Below are 18,240 nucleotides of genomic sequence, written 5' to 3'. Positions count from 1 at the left end.
TTATTATTATTATTATTATTATTATTATTATTATTATTATTATTATTATTATTATTATTATTATTATTATTATTATTATTATTATTATTATTATTATTATTATTATTATTATTATTATTATTATTATTATTATTATTATTATTATTATTATTATTATTATTATTATTATTATTATTATTATTATTATTATTATTATTATTATTATTATTATTATTATTATTATTATTATTATTATTATTATTATTATTATTATTATTATTATTATTATTATTATTATTATTATTATTATTATTATTATTATTATTATTATTATATTATTATTATTATTATTATTATTATTATTATTATTATTATTATTATTATTATTATTATTATTATTATTATTATTATTATTATTATTATTATTATTATTATTATTATTATTTTTATTATTATTATTATTATTATTATTATTATTATTATTATTATTATTATTATTATTATTATTATTATTATTATTATTATTATTATTATTATTATTATTATTATTATTATTATTATTATTATTATTATTATTATTATTATTATTATTATTATTATTATTATTATTATTATTATTATTATTATTATTATTATTATTATTATTATTATTATTATTATTATTATTATTATTATTATTATTATTATTATTATTATTATTATTATTATTATTATTATTATTATTATTATTATTATTATTATTATTATTATTATTATTATTATTATTATTATTATTATTATTATTATTATTATTATTATTATTATTATTATTATTATTATTATTATTATTATTATTATTATTATTATTATTATTATTATTATTATTATTATTATTATTATTATTATTATTATTATTATTATTATTATTATTATTATTATTATTATTATTATTATTATTATTATTATTATTATTATTATTATTATTATTATTATTATTATTATTATTATTATTATTATTATTATTATTATTATTATTATTATTATTATTATTATTATTATTATTATTATTATTATTATTATTATTATTATTATTATTATTATTATTATTATTATTATTATTATTATTATTATTATTATTATTATTATTATTATTATTATTATTATTATTATTATTATTATTATTATTATTATTATTATTATTATTATTATTATTATTATTATTATTATTATTATTATTATTATTATTATTATTATTATTATTATTATTATTATTATTATTATTATTATTATTATTATTATTATTATTATTATTATTATTATTATTATTATTATTATTATTATTATTATTATTATTATTATTATTATTATTATTATTATTATTATTATTATTATTATTATTATTATTATTATTATTATTATTATTATTATTATTATTATTATTATTATTATTATTATTATTATTATTATTATTATTATTATTATTATTATTATTATTATTATTATTATTATTATTATTATTATTATTATTATTATTATTATTATTATTATTATTATTATTATTATTATTATTATTATTATTATTATTATTAATTTCATGTTTTATGCTGTTTAGCTTGACTTACATATGCAGAAGTAACAGAAACGCTGGTTCGTTTCGTTTGTTAGATTTCGTTTAATTGGTTTAATCGAAATAGAGCATGAGGTAGTAGGAATAGGTTTAACTACGTTCAAAACTGTTTTAATTTGTAGGTCATATTTGTTGGTAGTAAACGAACCAACTTCGGCTATTCCGTTTATCTGAATCCTGTTTCGGAAGAATTGGAAATAGTGATCAAAAACTGCAAAAAGGATCTCACTTACTTTTCTTGGAGATGGCCAAATCGATTTTCACAAACTTATAGGTTCAAAAGAAAAGTCTTACACTTTCATACGGAATTCCTTAATGTGTTGTGGATACTACTTCCGGTTCCGGAACTACAGGGTAAACAGGTTTTATAGAGTTTGTGAGATTAGATCCGAACAAATTATACTATTTCTATTCAATAAACAGTTGTTTTGCGAATTTCACGATTATATTTATGATGTAATGAGTAATATGAGAAAGGCATCATTACACCACTAGGTGGATTAAAATAGGTTTTTGTATGTAGTTATAATGAAACATTTCAAGAATGTGTAATCAAGTTTTTAAGTCAATCTAAGCAGAAATCTTGGCTTGAATAGTTCACAGAATATTCTTTAAATGTTTTACTATGAGTAATACAAAGAAAAAAATAAAAGATTTTTCAAAAGTGTTAGGCCCTACCCGCCCCTTAAGCACTCCTGCGCACCATTTGAGGTAAAGGGTTCAAAATGAAATACGGGTAGAAAATTGAAGTTACAAGCTTAGAAAAAAATACAAATTTTGTAATATATGAGACAGGCAAAATATGAGAATATTATAAATAAAAATATTAGCAAAATGAAATTTTTCATTTGGAAATATCATGTCAAAATTTGTTGATTTAAAAAAAAACTACCATGTTGTAACGTTTTAGATGTAAATGTATCATTACTTGTTTCATTTCAGGAGGATTGGTCGAAGCAAAAATCTGGTAAACGACGCAAAAAGGCATTCAGCGATTCTGACTGACGTCAACTACCGTATGCAGCATACATTTTGAAAAGTTTTGTGTAAATCACATTATATTAACAATCCTATTTTTACAATACGTTACTGTTTTATGGTATATACTAAAGTACTGGTTTGTGTGGATAATGCTTCATATTTTATGCCTTTGCCACAGTTTTGATTCTAGCAAAAATTTGAGTATTGGTATTCATCCAAGAAGCGAGTTACTCCAACCAGTACTCACAGGCTGATTGTATTCATTTATCGTACACATTCTGCGGTAATATTCAATAAACGATAAACTCTTAAACTTTGTTTTTATTGCCCACCACACTCCTCCACACCAAAAAGCTCCACAAGAAATCCCCTGGTAGTGTACGCAATTAATCTCAATTGATAAACACTGGCAATATTAATAATAGCAAACAAGAAAAACTGAGATACAAACAATTTATTCTACAATGTGCAATGAAAAAATTAACTTTTAACTAGTAGTGGAACCAAATTTGCTTCCAAATGATTCATGTTAAATAGCTAAAATTACATAATATAATAGTGTTGACGTTTAACTAATGGCGTTTTCGTTATTAAATTGCACTGCACCGGTTCAGCTAAGGTTGCGCTGAAACCGTTCATTTTTACCAATTGAACTACACCAGTGCTAAACCTTTTCTGCACCGATACCACTGGTGTGGCAATCATCAAAATTTGTGTTCTGTGCAATGGAATCGTTTATGGTAGTCAATGGTTACTGTTTATGTTTTCTTCATTATTGTTCGTTTTCATGCTTTCGTGTAGCACTGCACCGGTGTAGTGCAAATTAAAAACGAAAACGATATAACAGAGATATACAGATAGATTACGTTTGTTTAAACTTTGCGCTTATTGTATAAAAATTTCATTTAGAATCTGCCTGAAGTAGTTCTTCAATCTATATTAAAATATGGCACGGATATTGATTTGTCGTATTCGGAAAGGAAGTGCATTAAATTTTGTAGGACCAACATACAGAATTCGCTTTTGTCCTAGAGTAGCGGTTGTTCGAATGCGTTGCAAGTTGCCATTACGGTGCGACGCTCACAAATGTTTTGGAGTTATACACTGTATGTTACGATGTGTTGTGGCATGCAAAGTGTCATGACCGATGAGATGAGATGATTAAGTTGTGAGTGAATATAAGCATAGTAGTAGTCCAATGTATGTATTATGATTTATGCACTTATTTTAATTCATAAATAACACTTGTTGAAAGCTACATTGGTCAGAGAATAAACGAAGGATACTACTCAGTAATGCCAGAAATGGGCAAATTAGACATGACTATGATGGAGACGAAATTAACTATAGCTAGACTGAGTCCTACGGGATTCGTCACAAACATCATTAAATCTGTCACAATCTGTCTGTAATCAATCTGGCTTGTCCACATAACACTTATCTTTGATCGCCCTTCAAAGATAATAGTCTAACGGATTCAAATCACAGCTCCGAGGCGGCCAAACGACATCCGAATTTCGACTGATAATTCGATCTTCGAAGACTGTGCGAAGAAGATCGATCACGGAGCGCCGTCTTGTTGGCACCCAATGGTGTCCAAGTCTTCCTCTTCAAGTAACGGGAAGAACCAATCGCTAATCATGGCGCGGTAGCGCTCGCTATTGACCGTGGCGGCGGATCCTGCCTCATTTAAAAAAATGGCCCAATGATGCTGCCAGACCAAAATACGCACCAAACCGTCACTCTCTGAGGATGTATCGGCTTCTCCATGATAACGTGCGGGTTTTCCGTCCCCCAGATGCAACAATTTTACTTATTAACATACCCACCGAGATGAAAATGTGCCTCATCCGAGAAGATGATTTTTTGGCACACATTCCGCAACATTACCATGATTTTCAAAGTAAAACTGCACTATTTTCACGCGTTCCTCAAGCGTATACACAACCATTTTCGTTCAGCGGATAAAAATAAGTTTCTGTCAAATCAGAAGTGACATTAAGGTTACCAATGTCGAAATTACCGCTAGTTAAAAAAAAAGTTAGGTTGCGGACCCTGTATGTCACCCCAAGAACTACTAACACATGTTTTCAAGAAATTCCAGTAAATTTCAATAATATTTCTATGTATCTTGCTCCAGTTACCAGAATTTTACAATTAAGAGGAACGGAGATAGATTGCACACCCTTGTATACAACAAATAGAAGGTTCCGCGAAACTACTGCTCTCAAAAAATAGAGATGATAACTATTTGGACATATACACCACTACCAAGCTTAATGCAAAGCGGTGTATATGATCATAAAAGTTAAACTCGAATGAAGAATATGATTTATGAGCAAGCAGATCGTCGTATCGCCTCAAATGTTCTTATGCGTCAACAGTCTAATATACAAGGATTTCTTTTTAACGCCCGGAGAAAATAATCGAAAACGCAATTGCAAATTATTGGTCGAAATTTATCTCCTGGTCAACTTGGATAGGAAATATTACTTCAACATTCATTGGTATTTACATGATATGAAATATTATTAAATTTGCGATTGATACAATTATGCATGGACGAATCCTTTACGATATATATGGTCTAGGATGGCAGCATTGGCTTCGATTTGGGATTCTCTTACAGCTTTTCTGACATATCGAAACGCAATGAAGGTTAATAAAACAAGGCGGCAATCTAATGAATTTATAGGAAAAAGCATAGAAAATAACATAAATGAACAAGAGCAGCTTGAAGAAAATGAGCCTGAACCTCCATGTATGTTATATCCCAGAATCATAGTATCAAGAGCTCCAGATTGATGATTGATTTATTTGTAAATCAATAGGGATGATTTACGGGCCGGAGGATATTACGTAGGAACAAATTGAATCAGCCTATCCGATAGCAGGAAAGATAAATAAAAGAAATAGGCCGGGCCACAGTCTGATAATCTGTAAACGTAAACAGATTTCAATACTGTTGGCTTGAGAGTAGGAGGAGTTTCTAATCTTTCCTAAGTTTCAGGATCTTAATCGTTTGTAGTGTTTAATCCTATTTGCAGGAGAATGAGAAGACCGTACGCCAGACCAGAAATTTCTGCTACGAGATAAAAAATATATTGTAAATAAAAGTGAGATAAAATTGAATTAAAAATCGTGTGTTTAACGTGGCACTGTTGTACCAAAGATAAACTCAAGATTACAATGTCTCATACGATATATTGAAAAATGTTGGGTCAGTAATCGTGAACCAGTAGGTTCAGTAATAATGTAATTTATTGACCCTTCGTTAATAAGCGTCGACTAGCTCCGGAAAAATGCCATGGAAACAATAAAAGTTAGAAAAGAAGCAAACATATGTTTGCAATCAGCACATAATGATTTCTTGCTTCAATTGACGTTAATGCTTCGAGAAATGATACAATAACAAATTAAACAAATTCTAAGCATTATTTTAAGTAATTTTTTCTTTCTTATTTTAAAAATCACTGAATATGCAGCAAAATCGCTCAATATACTTCGTACTGTAATTTGATATTTTTTTCAAATATATACAAACATTGTCATGGTTACGACGCATGTAGCGATAGGACGCTTGTTGTTTTGTTTCAAAAGACTGACTGACTGCCAGCATACGCATGGCTGCCAGATGGCTGACTAAACGCTGCCAGCTGGAAAAATATGCTGTCAGACATTCTGGTGACCGACTGCCTCACCGCTGCCAGATATACAACTCAAACGATAAACCGTATCCACCAGGATTTCTCCACATTGAAATCTTTGACATGTTCAGCGATACAACTTAGATACAGGCGACTTAGATACAGGCTAACTTAGATACAGGCGACAACCGGATTTGACAACCGTCACTGAATCAATTTTGGTAGCCGTCTGGTGGCCATGGCTGCCCAGGTAGCCAAAACGCTATGCGGGTGACAGAGAACCGAACTCATCGAGGGGTCCTATTTAAACGATACATGAGAAATCGCAGACCACTCTATCTTGAGTTTATCTTTGATTGTACGTAGTTTTAAAATTTGTAAGTAAAGATTAAGTTTTCGCGAAGGCTAAGAAAAAGTGCATCATTAAAGAAAGAAATTCAAGAACAACAATTCCAACAGACTCCGTAAACTCCATCATTTTTTTACGGGGAAGGCGTGGCGGACTTGTAAAAGCCACCACGCTTTCGGGCCAATAAAATTACATTATGACTGAGCCTACTGGTCCACGATTACTGACCCAACATTTTTCAATGTATCGTATGAGACATTGTAATCTTGAGTTTATCTTTGATACAACAGTGTCATGTTAGACACGCGATATTTAATTCAATTTTATCTCACTTTTATTTACAATATATTTTTTATCTCGTTGCCGAAAATTTCTGGTCAAGCGGACGGTCTTCTCATTTTTCTGCAAATAGGATTAAACACTACAAATGATTAAGATCCTGAAACATAAGAAAGATTAGAAACTCCTCCTACTCTCAAGCCAACAGTATTGAATTCTGTTTATTTTTACAGATTACCAGACTGTTGCCCGACCTATTTCTTTTATTTATCTTTCCTGCTATCGGATAGGCTGATTCAATTTGTCCCTACGTAACATCATTCGGCGCGTAAATCATCCCCATTGATTTACTAATAAATCAATCATCAATTACTGGAGCTCTTGGTACTATGATTCTGGGACATAATATACATAGAGGTTCAGGATCATTTTCTTCAAGCTGCTCTTGTTCATTTATGTCATTTTCTATGCTAATGCTAATAATTCTTCATATCATGGAAGTTGACCAGGAGATAAATTTCGATCAATAATTTTCAATTGTTTTCTCGATTATTTTCTCCGACATCAGGTCGTCAAAACGAAATCCTTGTATATTAGGCTGTTGACGCATAAAAACTTTATGAAGAACATATGAGGCGATACGACGCTCTCCTTGCTCATAAATCATATTCTTCATTCGAGTTAAACTTTCTTGATCATAAACTCCGCTTTGCATTAGGCTTGTTTGTGGTGTATATGTCCAAATAGCTGCAAATAGCTGCAACAAGAGTGTATAATCTATCTCCGTTCCCCTTAATTGTAAAATTCTGGTAACTGGAGCAAGATACATAGAAATATTATTGAAATTTACTGGAATTTCTTCGAAAACATGTGTTAGTAGTCCTTGGGGTGACATATACTGGTTTACATTTTAAAATATGTAAAACTTCTCCTTCAGCTACTGCCGTATATCCCGATCGTTTAATTATGCTTGCGACTAATTCCGTAGGATTCAGTCTAGCTAAAGTTTTCGTCTCCATCATAGTCATGCTGTTGCATGATAATATTGACCCGACTAACCCAAACGAAATACTTTCCCACATTCCAGCATTCACACTAAGTTCCCATGCTAGCCGGCCGTGTTGCAACATATGCTGCACACCGCGAGCTAAGCAAGCTTCCCACACTATCCGCCGATGCGACATTTCTTTCTCTTGGGCATTGCGCTATAGGTTCAATCGCCTTCTTTTGCATTGATGCACCAATCGATATTTTCTCTCTTTCTCCTCTCTCCCGCTAACAATTTATTTAACGAAAGAATTGTAACTGGCTCCTCCCACCTTTATGTACGTAGAACAGGCAGTAGGTTAGTTTAAGTTTAGAACTCCTCAATAAAATCATTCTTGGTAAAACAATCGTTTACTACCTTCTAGTGTTCTTAATTAAGGAACGAAAAAGAAACGACATGGCGTGTCTTGTCAAAAGTGTCCGTCTCCGATAAATTGTGACAGTTTTCGTTGAAGAAGTACAACAAGTGACCGTGAGCATTTATGACAACCAATCAACCAATAAGTACCAGCAGTAGAAGGAAGAAAAACATAAAATAGTGATATCAGAAACAATAGTTACAGCAGTACAAACAGTGGTTCCGTTCTAAGTACCAGCAGTAGTCGAAACGGAAGAAAAAAAACAGAAAATGGCATTATAGCACCAGAAATCTTTTCGAAAACGAATACACTATCTAAACACTCCTAGACTCCCGCAGTTCGGCAATGTTTTGTCTGCGCATATTAAAGAGGTTCCCTGGTAAACCGAACATAAAAACCAGAACAGTGTACAACAAAAAAAAACAAGTATTTTTATCAAATGCAACGGAACATTCGATATTTGTGGCTGGTCGTGTCATCGAAGTGTAACGCAGCTTAATATCAATACGTGACAACCTGGTTCCGAGTGGAATCAATACCGATATTAGTGGAAGCAGCAACATTAACCTGAATAAATTCAATGCTAGCAGTCAACTAACCGCAATTTGTGAACTCGAATGTATGTATACACTCCATCTCCACACTACATCAGGTAAATAATTAGTAAGACCCCTAGAGATAAGTAGCTAGTAAAGGAAATAATAATGGACAGACAGGAACTAAAAGAGTTCCTAGAATTGTTAGACGAAATAAAACAAGGGAAGGGAACAGGAGCTTTTGCCCCCCTTGAGAAAAATTCCTGCCCTAAGTGGAACGAACTAGTTAAAAGAATTAAAGATTTACCAGGAGATGATCCACTAACCTGGGTAAATTATGTAAAAGAAGAGGAAGAAAAACCAAATCAACGAGAATAAATAGTAAAAGTTCTTTTATTTATTTTTATTTTTGCTCTTGCTTCTATTATAAATGGAAGACCCCTTCTGGGACAATATAAAGTTGTGGGAATTAATTGACGATTTCCTGCAAGAAGTTCTTAACAGTCGAAGACGCGGCTAGCGCCGTAGACATATTTACTTGTTCAAAAAAAAAATATATATTCCAGTTCGTTGTAGTGAAAATCAAATACCATGGGGAAAGGGCAATCAAAAGAAACCAACTAGTCTGGTGACACCAATATCCAAATTAATGAGCATATTGAACAGTCTACGACAAGTCACCAAGACCACGAGATTAAATTGTGGATTTTTATCGCAATTTTGACGATCTTACTCCTATTAAAAATACATAAAATAATGAAAAAACGCTGGACCATAAAATACATAAAATAATGAAAAAACACTGGACCAAGCATAAATTCAATCGCTTAAAAATCCCTCAAATAAAATATAAATAAGAATATATATATTAATATTATAGTTTTATCATTTTACTAGCAGACTAAATGCCTATCACAATAGAGCAATTACACGAAGAAATAAAAATACTTGTAACTATAGATAACAACTTAAAAAAATCGATAAACAAAAAATTTAAAACAGAAACTCTAACGACAAAATTAAACTATGCCAACGCGCTATATGCTCAAATAGAAAGCAATCTTTTAGAAAACGAAGACTCATTATCACACTCAGAATTAACATTTCTCGTTAAAGCAGCAAGAAATGCAATTACAGACATCCGTACTACAACAACGTCGAAGATACAAGAACAATTAGTTGACGAGAAGAGAGGTACGGGCTCCAAAATGACAAACACAACACCAGCAGTCTTTGACATCCGCCAGGCAACGGCGTTAGTACAAATGTACGACGGCACGCCGTTAGGATTGGATGCCTTCGTAGACTCAATAAACCTATTATTAGAAATTACTACAGCGGAACAATTGCCAATGGCAATAAAATTTATAAAAACACGACTATCAGGTAAAGCAAGATTGGGCCTACCTGATAATATAAGCAGGGCTTGTATTGTGAATCCTCAAACGAACGAAGCAACAAAAAATATCTGCTGTGAACACTTTGCTTGACATAGCTGAATGAGAGACCTATATTAGAGAGAAACTGGATGCGTGAGAGTATATGCTACTGAGCAGACCAATTCCCCTTGCCAAGTAAATTGTCTGTGCTCTCATTCTCAGTTAACACATGAACTAAGCAATCCATGACAATGTAATGAAATGAAGGGTTCACTCTCGTTAGTATTGTACGAGAAAGAAGACCATGCCTCACGGTGTACTACAAGACGCGAAGCAACGTCATATAGGCAATGTTTACGGTTTATTTTTAAAAAGTAGGTTTACAGAAATCATTTTTAACATAATGTTCGCATTCCAAGACCAAATTTGATCACATTTCAAACAGACTTTAAACATTTTATAGCAGAAATTTTGCATTTGAGCCCATTTTCAAAACGATCCATTTGTTTCTTGGCAGTTTACACTGTGTACATATCCTAGAAACACTAAAAGCAATGTTCTTTAAATTAATATTCATCGGAACTAAAAGTTATGAAACTAGTTTCCTCATAGGCATCTACAATATGAGAACCATTCATCAAATGCTAACCTCATGAAGCATAGGTCTCAGCAAGCGGTCATATTCAAGAACTAATGAACGAACGAAGCAGCTCTCCTGGCTTGGGTTGCGCTGTGAATTCTACCTGACATACGAATGTGTGTGAATAGCACAGATAGTGAAACCCTTTCGTTCATATTCGTTGCTTCAATATGCAAGCCCTGAATATAAGTAACATTAATGAGTTAATATAAAACGTCAAATCGAGGTGCATGGACATTTCAACACCAGAAAACATCATTGCCAAACTAAAAGCCACCCGACAGAGTGGACCGATAGCAAAATTTTGCGAGGAAGTAGAAAATCTAACTACTTCACTCGAACATGTTACAAAAACAATATAAAAAGCAGGAAACTTCCATTCAATAAAGGAAGCCATCCAAAAAGCACAAGAAAATTTGACCAAAAATACAACCACCGCGCAAGTCTTAACTACGCGAGCTAGACAAAATCATAATAATTTCAAAACCCATTACCGTTTCTCTAGAGGAAACGGGAGGAATTTTTCCACCTAAAGCAATTATAGCGCAAATCAACGCTATAACGAGCCACACCGTATTTACAACAACAATAACCAATTCCATGCTAACAGACCTGAGCGCTCAAACAGCTCAAATTACTCATATTATAACAATAATAACCGAGGCCGTGGACATTACCAACCTCAACAAACTCGATATGGGTCAAGTCGATTTCAGCACAATCGGCAGAATGTCTTTGTAGCAGGCTCTGAGCCATTACCATATATACATCCAATGCAAATGCAAACAGCTGTGCCGGTCAATGCACCGAGCGAGCGGCAACAACTGCAACAGCAGAACCAACCGATGCAAAATCATTTTTTGGGCAAATGTGTTGACTTTAAATTTACGCGCTTCTAACTTCATTAAGGTCGGAGTACGAATGACTAACTCAATTTGTACTTTACTGATAGATTCCGGAGCAGATATTTCAATTTTTAAAGCAAATAGAATAATTCCTAAACAAATTGTGAATAGAAATGTAAGAACAAAACTGACTGGAATAACAGATGGGAAAATAGAAACTACAGCAATAACCGAAACAGAACTAATGTTCGGAAATAATGTAACCACTAGGCATCTATTTCATTTAGTTGGACCAGACTTTCCTATTCAAACGAATGGCATATTGGGCAGAGACTTTTTTATCTCCCACAAATGCCAGATCGATTATGAATACTGGTTATTAAATTTTAGTATAAATAATATAAATGTATCTATACCTATAGAAGATAAAGTTAATGAAAACTATATTATTCCACAACGAAGCGAAGTGATTAGAAAATTAAGTAATCGAACTATAACAGAGGACATGGTAATATTTTCACAGGAAATTGAACCAGGAGTTTTCTGTGGAAACGGTATCATATCCCCACAAAACCCTTATATAAAAATCATGAACACAAGAAAATCACCTGTAAATATATCCAATTTAGAATTTACACCTGAAATGGAACCTTTAGCGAATTACAATATAATGAAATTTAACAATAAACCCCTGAACGATACCTATAGCGCATTGCGCAAGGGAAAGAAATGTCGCATCGGCGGATAGTGTGGGAAGCTTGCTTAGCTCGCGGTGTGCAGCATATGTTGCAACACGGCCGGCTAGCATGGGAACTTAGTGTGAATGCTGGAATGTGGGAAAGTATTTCGTTTGGGTTAGTCGGGTCAATATTATCATGCTACAATGCCTAATTTGCCCATTTCTGTAATTACTGAGTTGTATACTTCGTTTACTCTATGATCAATGTAGCTTTCAACAAGCGTTATTTTTGAATTAAAATAAGTGAAAAAATCATAAGTTTTCCCAGAATTTATCTTTTCCGTAAAAGGTGATTTTTATTCCGTTACTTCTTACAATTAGAATACGTGGATAATCTGTTTTAAATGCACTGATTCCACACACTCTGGTGGGGTCCTTAGTCTTAATTAAAAATAAATGCGTATCGGATATGGTGCTATAGACTACTGGTGACTGGCTAATTTCAATATGTTTACAAATTACAGATCTTATTTACTATTCCTTCATATAAAACTTCAAATTCCGTTTCGTCACATTTTTGGTTCATATCGATATTCCACGCATTTAAACATTTACTTCTCATATACGGACATAGAAATCCATGTCTTAATAATATTTGATCATTTTGCATGTCAATTGTTGCAGTATTATTGTGCAACGAAATTTCATATTCATAGTGCACTAGTGCCTTTACCCATGTGTATTCTGGTATTCGGTAAGTTCCACCATCACATGTACTACCAGTTACGCTTCCAACTATTAGAATTTTACCTCTAGTAGTGGAATTAAGTTTTATTTCTCTTATGACACCGTAGTATGTGGTAAATATGAAGCTACATTTAAAAGAGAGTGACTAGTCATATTCACGTCAGCATTAGCACAGTCATAGGCAATTGTAAGCTATCAAAACACATACTTCAAATCAATAAATATCACTTCAGGTGTTCCTCAAGGTTCACATTTAAGCCCTCTTCTTTTTATCTTGTACGTAAACGAAATTTCCTTCTTACTCAAGCATCTAAAAGTACTTGTATATGCAAACGACATGAAGCTCTTTATGGAAATAAAAAATGCTGTAGATACTGAAGTATTCCAATATGAAATTGACGTATTCAACATTTGGTGCAATAAAAGCTTACTCCAACCAAACGTTTAAAAATGTAGTTCAGTAACGTTTAACACATATTTAGGAAACCAACCTGTAGCAAAATGTAAAATTATTAGAGATCTAGGCGTAATTTTAGACTCAAAACTTACTTTCGTGGAACATTCTAATACACGGGTACAAAATCGATCTCGTAAATGAGCTAAATCAGTCATGATTTCAGGAAAATACTGTAATTTCAAGTTATGAATAATATTCACGAAATCATGATTTTTTTCGCCGGTAACGCTATATAAGCGTTACGTTCTTCTCTAACGAAGACCATGAATAATTTCGACTGATATCATGATGATAAATCATGAAAATTACAAGAAATATTCCGAACCTTGACTGAGATTGTTCATGATTCCATGAATATTTGTGATTAGGTTGGAATTCTTTTGAAATCAATTAGGCAAGTTCATTCAATTATGTCGTTTTATTATAAAAAAATTAACAAAGGTCAAACTCAACATTTTATTCTTCGAAGGTAATTTAAAAAAAATTATGTGTCTATTTCTTGTAGAAGATCGCGTGTACTTTTAGGCATTTCTATTATTGATGCGGGAATTTTGAATAAATACACTCAAAAAAATCCACACGTTAACCTTATGTGAAAAAACACGTAGATTCCCAAAATTGCTTTGTCATCGGAGTTTACGTGATCTTCTTAACAACCATCGGATCATGATTAAATATGAAATGAATCATATGTCAGCATTATTGCTGTTGTCACATATATTTTATGTGTCGCGTACATACTTGAATTCATTTTGTCATGTTCATTTGGTGCTCGCAATATGGCGTCTATTGAAAAACATCGATCACCATAGGCCAAATCCTTTTTGGCCCTTCTACGGTATTTATCACAATGATTTTAGGGTAAACAATTGCTCATTGATTTTATCGACAGCTAATTTTTATTTTATTTTCAGATCTAATATTAGTACCGAGCAGAAGAATAATTTATAAGCAAATGTACCATTTTTTGAGTTTACTGAATGGCTCGACGAAACCAACCTTCAACAATTTATTTGCATGACCCATTGGTATTACGCGAACTCTGTGCATCAAAAATACGAGACTGAAAAACAATTCAATTTTGTTTTTTTTCTACAGTGGAGTCCAAAAGGCAAAACCTCTAAATTGTTTTCCAGCACATCAATCTTCTGAAAGTGGATCAACAAAACCACATCCTGAACTATTAGTTCCAGCTGAATGCATTCCTTAAAGGAAACAACGTTTGCTTCAGTTTAGCTGCTTAGAAAGGATTTTCACCAGTGATTCAACAGAAAAGAAATTTCATGTCATTTAAAAGTAAAATTTTCAGAATGTCTGCGTGCAAACAAAATTTATCGCAATGTTTTGTCCAATAGACTATGTAATTTATTAGTTTTTAGTACCAACATACACAATTAGGATTTAATATAGACTATTAAGTAAAATTCTGGTAAAAAGTAAATTCAGATGAAATTAATTTTACAGTACTATTTAAATGAGCTTCGTAAAAATTTCACAAAAACATTATATAGAATCAACGAAAATAGTCACATAGATATTACGTGATACAAAGGTGAACTAAGAGTTCATGAGTTCATTCTGTGCTATCTATACATCACATAATTATTACAAGAAAAGTTCTATGGATAAAAATCACATACGTTTTCACGTAGCATTAACGTGAAGATTTTTCTGAGTGTATGCTTGAATGAAGACCCACAGAGGTTTGCAATCTGAAGCGTATTCTAAATGCAATACATATATTATATTCATGCATAGACATATTGCATGAATAATATTTTCAGCTGCATACTCTGCTCCACCGAACATAACAAATATGGTTGACCTTGCCGTACCCACGGCTACAATTTGTGGTTGAATGTTTACAACCCCAAATTTGCTGCGTAGGAAATGCATCCGTTGTTCGATTTTCCTTTCGATGTCGCCAGCGGTCTACAAACAGAAGCATAAAAAAGTATACAATTAACGATCCATACACATATTGAAAATTTAATTTTCGCGATATGAGAAACAAATGTCATATACTTTACAGGATTTGAGCTGATGATTTTCAATAATTGCTTAGGAATTTTAATGCATTAGAATATTTAAGAATAATTAAGGAAAATTAAAGCTAATGTTGACATTAATAAAGAAGAGTATTTGTTTTGATATAACTTTGAAAAAATATTTACTGTTTATGTCATTAGTAACTAGTTTCGCAAACGGATTGCTTTTCTACCATCCGATAAATTGTGTAAATGGGAGGGAGCGTGTGTAATCTCTTCAATATTACATGTACCGACATTGAAACATTGCGGATTTACGATATATGCATCGATGTGATTGTCAAACTTGTAGTTGTTATAAATATGACATACAAATATAACCACTTCACTGGTTTTAATAATATAGCGTATTTCCTTAAAAGTATAGCATTGAGCCTTATAAGTCAATATACATCCTGGTGTAATATTTGTTTTTCCAAGCATTACATAATTGAGTACTTGGACAATCGAACTAAGATCTGCAACAATCAGTTCATGAGGAATGGGTATACAACTCAATTTGATGTAAAGTCCTGTCCCTTCCTCCAGTTGCTGCATCCCAAAATTGTGTTTGTTTGTGAGCATTTTATATGCCAATTTAAACCCATCTTTTATTGCTAGAGTAAGAGCGACATTTTTTCGCGATGATGTGGTATTGGCTATTTTCTTAAAATATTTATGTTTCATCTCGGGGATAAATGTGGAAGTAAATCGTGTCGGGCCTGTCCATTCTATTGCGAGGGGATAATGGGTAAGGAAATGTGCTTTGGGCTTTAAATGTTTCTCGAATAACGTTTGGTATTGATTTAGTACGCGCTTTATTATACATTTTAGTTTCTTGATTTCTTCCGATGAAAATGTTGGTTTCATTATATCTGAACCAATTTTACATACATTTACAAGAAAATCCCGTTCATCTCCATCTGGCATCAGATCTCCTATCATCAATGCGATATTGTCCACAAAACATTTCATCTGCCCTGCAGACATTTTGAATTTAGAGGCCTCTAAGTGCTCTTGTTTTATTTCTGGAGGAATACTTCTCCGCTCGTTAATATCATAGTCGTACAATTTGATCCTTTGATTTAGTATCTATAATGAAAAATATCCTTTCGAAATAAAACTTAGTATGCAGCTTGCAAAGCTATCATGAGCAAATCCTTCATAAAAATCATGCATGCAATCAACTATTTTCATGTCAGTTATATGAAAGTTCGGAATGCGGTTGAAGACTGAATTTGTTCGAATTCCTGTCTCTGAAAAGTTACCATTTGCAAGTGCTTTTTTATAAGAGTTCTCAGTTCGATAAAGTTCAGGATCGTCCTCTGCACATTTCTTCATACTATAAAGTTTCATGAAGCAAATTCTACATGCATGATTTGCATTGAATGATCTACTATAATCTAAAATGCTATTTAATCCCAGGTTGTCTCCTCTCAACCCTCCAAATATAAAAAATATGTGGACATATTCACCTTTCATGGGCAATTTCAGAGGAGTTTTTTCGAGACGGGAGATTTCTTGTATCAACGTATGCAGTACTTCTTCATTTGAATGGGACTTGTCAACAGCTGAATATACGAATTGTATCAGAAACATATTCTCAATTTTTGCATGAATATGTCTTGGTAAGCTAGGAAAATTCAAATAAAATCCAATTTGCGCTTGCTTTCCAGCTTTCGAACCCAATGGATTGTTAATTTCAAACGAGTCAGAGAAAATGAAATAAGGAATGCATATTTCATTTTGTCTTCTTTCTATTTTTTGCTTCCAAAATTTGTCCTGCACAAAATTGCCGTTTATATCTTCTGTAGAATTGATTAGCTTCTGATAGCTTTGAAGTAAGGTTTGTAAATTCGCTTCAATTGAAAAGAAATTACTTAAAAAGTTTTCTAATCCTATATACACGTTCGAGAATGTTTTTTCTTCCAATTCAACGCCATTTTCAGTTTCCATAGCGATCAGTTCACAGGACACGGGATCAAGTATAGGTATTTTAAAATTACAACGTTCCTTCAATAGTTTCATGAACTTGTGCTCGGTGTCCACCACGTCAAATACTTGAGTTACTTTCATTATCTGATTCAAGACTGTAGTCCTATTCACTTCTGGAATCAATGACTCAATTTCTACAAAAACAGTTGACATGAGTGGCTTCAAAAGCATTGATTTTAGTAAAGAAATCATTTCGAATACCATAGCACGATTATAATTTGGCAAGCTGTGAATATAAGCAGTGAATGCTATTCCTACAGACTGAATTGAAATAAGTAAATCGTCGTTAACATGTTTTCTCAAATCATCCCAGAAATCCTCATAATGAACATGGACATTTTCGATAACAGTTTCATTGTTTATTGGTGCTGATTGAGTTTCCAAAGCTGATTTAGTTTCTAAAGCTGATTTAATTTCTAGATCGGATTCGATTACATTTTCGTTGGAAGCGTTGATAGTTCTGCAGATTGAAATTGAAATAAATAAATTCATGTCAATATCAATAGAGGTAAGTTATATTCACCCAGTCTGTGATGTCACAGAATTATTAGTTTTGTTTTTTATAGCTATTCTATTAGATTTCCAATCCGCTGATTCATGTTGCAAATACTTTTTTAAGGATGACGTACAAAGCATCTACTCTTTGTATATTCTCTACCACAATTTTCTTGTGCACACTTACTGTCTA

General features: G+C 32.1%; 2 protein-coding genes and 1 long non-coding RNA gene across 4 annotated transcripts in view; 2 read left to right on the top strand and 1 right to left on the bottom strand.

The window, feature by feature from the left end:
• LOC131432375 (integrator complex subunit 3 homolog) overlaps window positions 1-2,879 on the top strand; it is an 821,606-nt gene extending 818,727 nt beyond the window's left edge. For both annotated transcript variants that reach the window (XM_058598608.1, XM_058598607.1), the window contains one exon: window positions 2,528-2,879. In XM_058598608.1, coding sequence (XP_058454591.1) covers window positions 2,528-2,590 — 63 coding nt within the window. In that variant the 3' untranslated portion in view covers window positions 2,591-2,879. The remainder of the gene's footprint in view (window positions 1-2,527) is intronic.
• An 11,167-nt stretch (window positions 2,880-14,046) lies between these two features.
• On the top strand, window positions 14,047-14,709 carry LOC131432381 (uncharacterized). The gene is made up of 3 exons (XR_009229849.1): window positions 14,047-14,391; window positions 14,445-14,558; window positions 14,629-14,709. It is a non-coding gene; the product is annotated as an uncharacterized LOC131432381 (long non-coding RNA).
• A 1,905-nt stretch (window positions 14,710-16,614) lies between these two features.
• Window positions 16,615-17,915, bottom strand: LOC131428996 (uncharacterized; the record flags this gene model as incomplete). Its single annotated transcript, XM_058593051.1, has 2 exons — window positions 16,615-16,649; window positions 16,928-17,915. Coding segments are annotated over 2 exons (1,023 nt in total), but the record flags the coding sequence as incomplete, so codon positions are not given.
• Between the last annotated feature and the right edge of the window lie 325 nt (window positions 17,916-18,240).

This window comes from Malaya genurostris, chromosome 2, assembly GCF_030247185.1.
Source record: "Malaya genurostris strain Urasoe2022 chromosome 2, Malgen_1.1, whole genome shotgun sequence".
Taxonomy (NCBI): Eukaryota; Metazoa; Arthropoda; class Insecta; order Diptera; family Culicidae; genus Malaya; species Malaya genurostris.
This window is presented reverse-complemented; position numbering and strand designations above follow the sequence as displayed.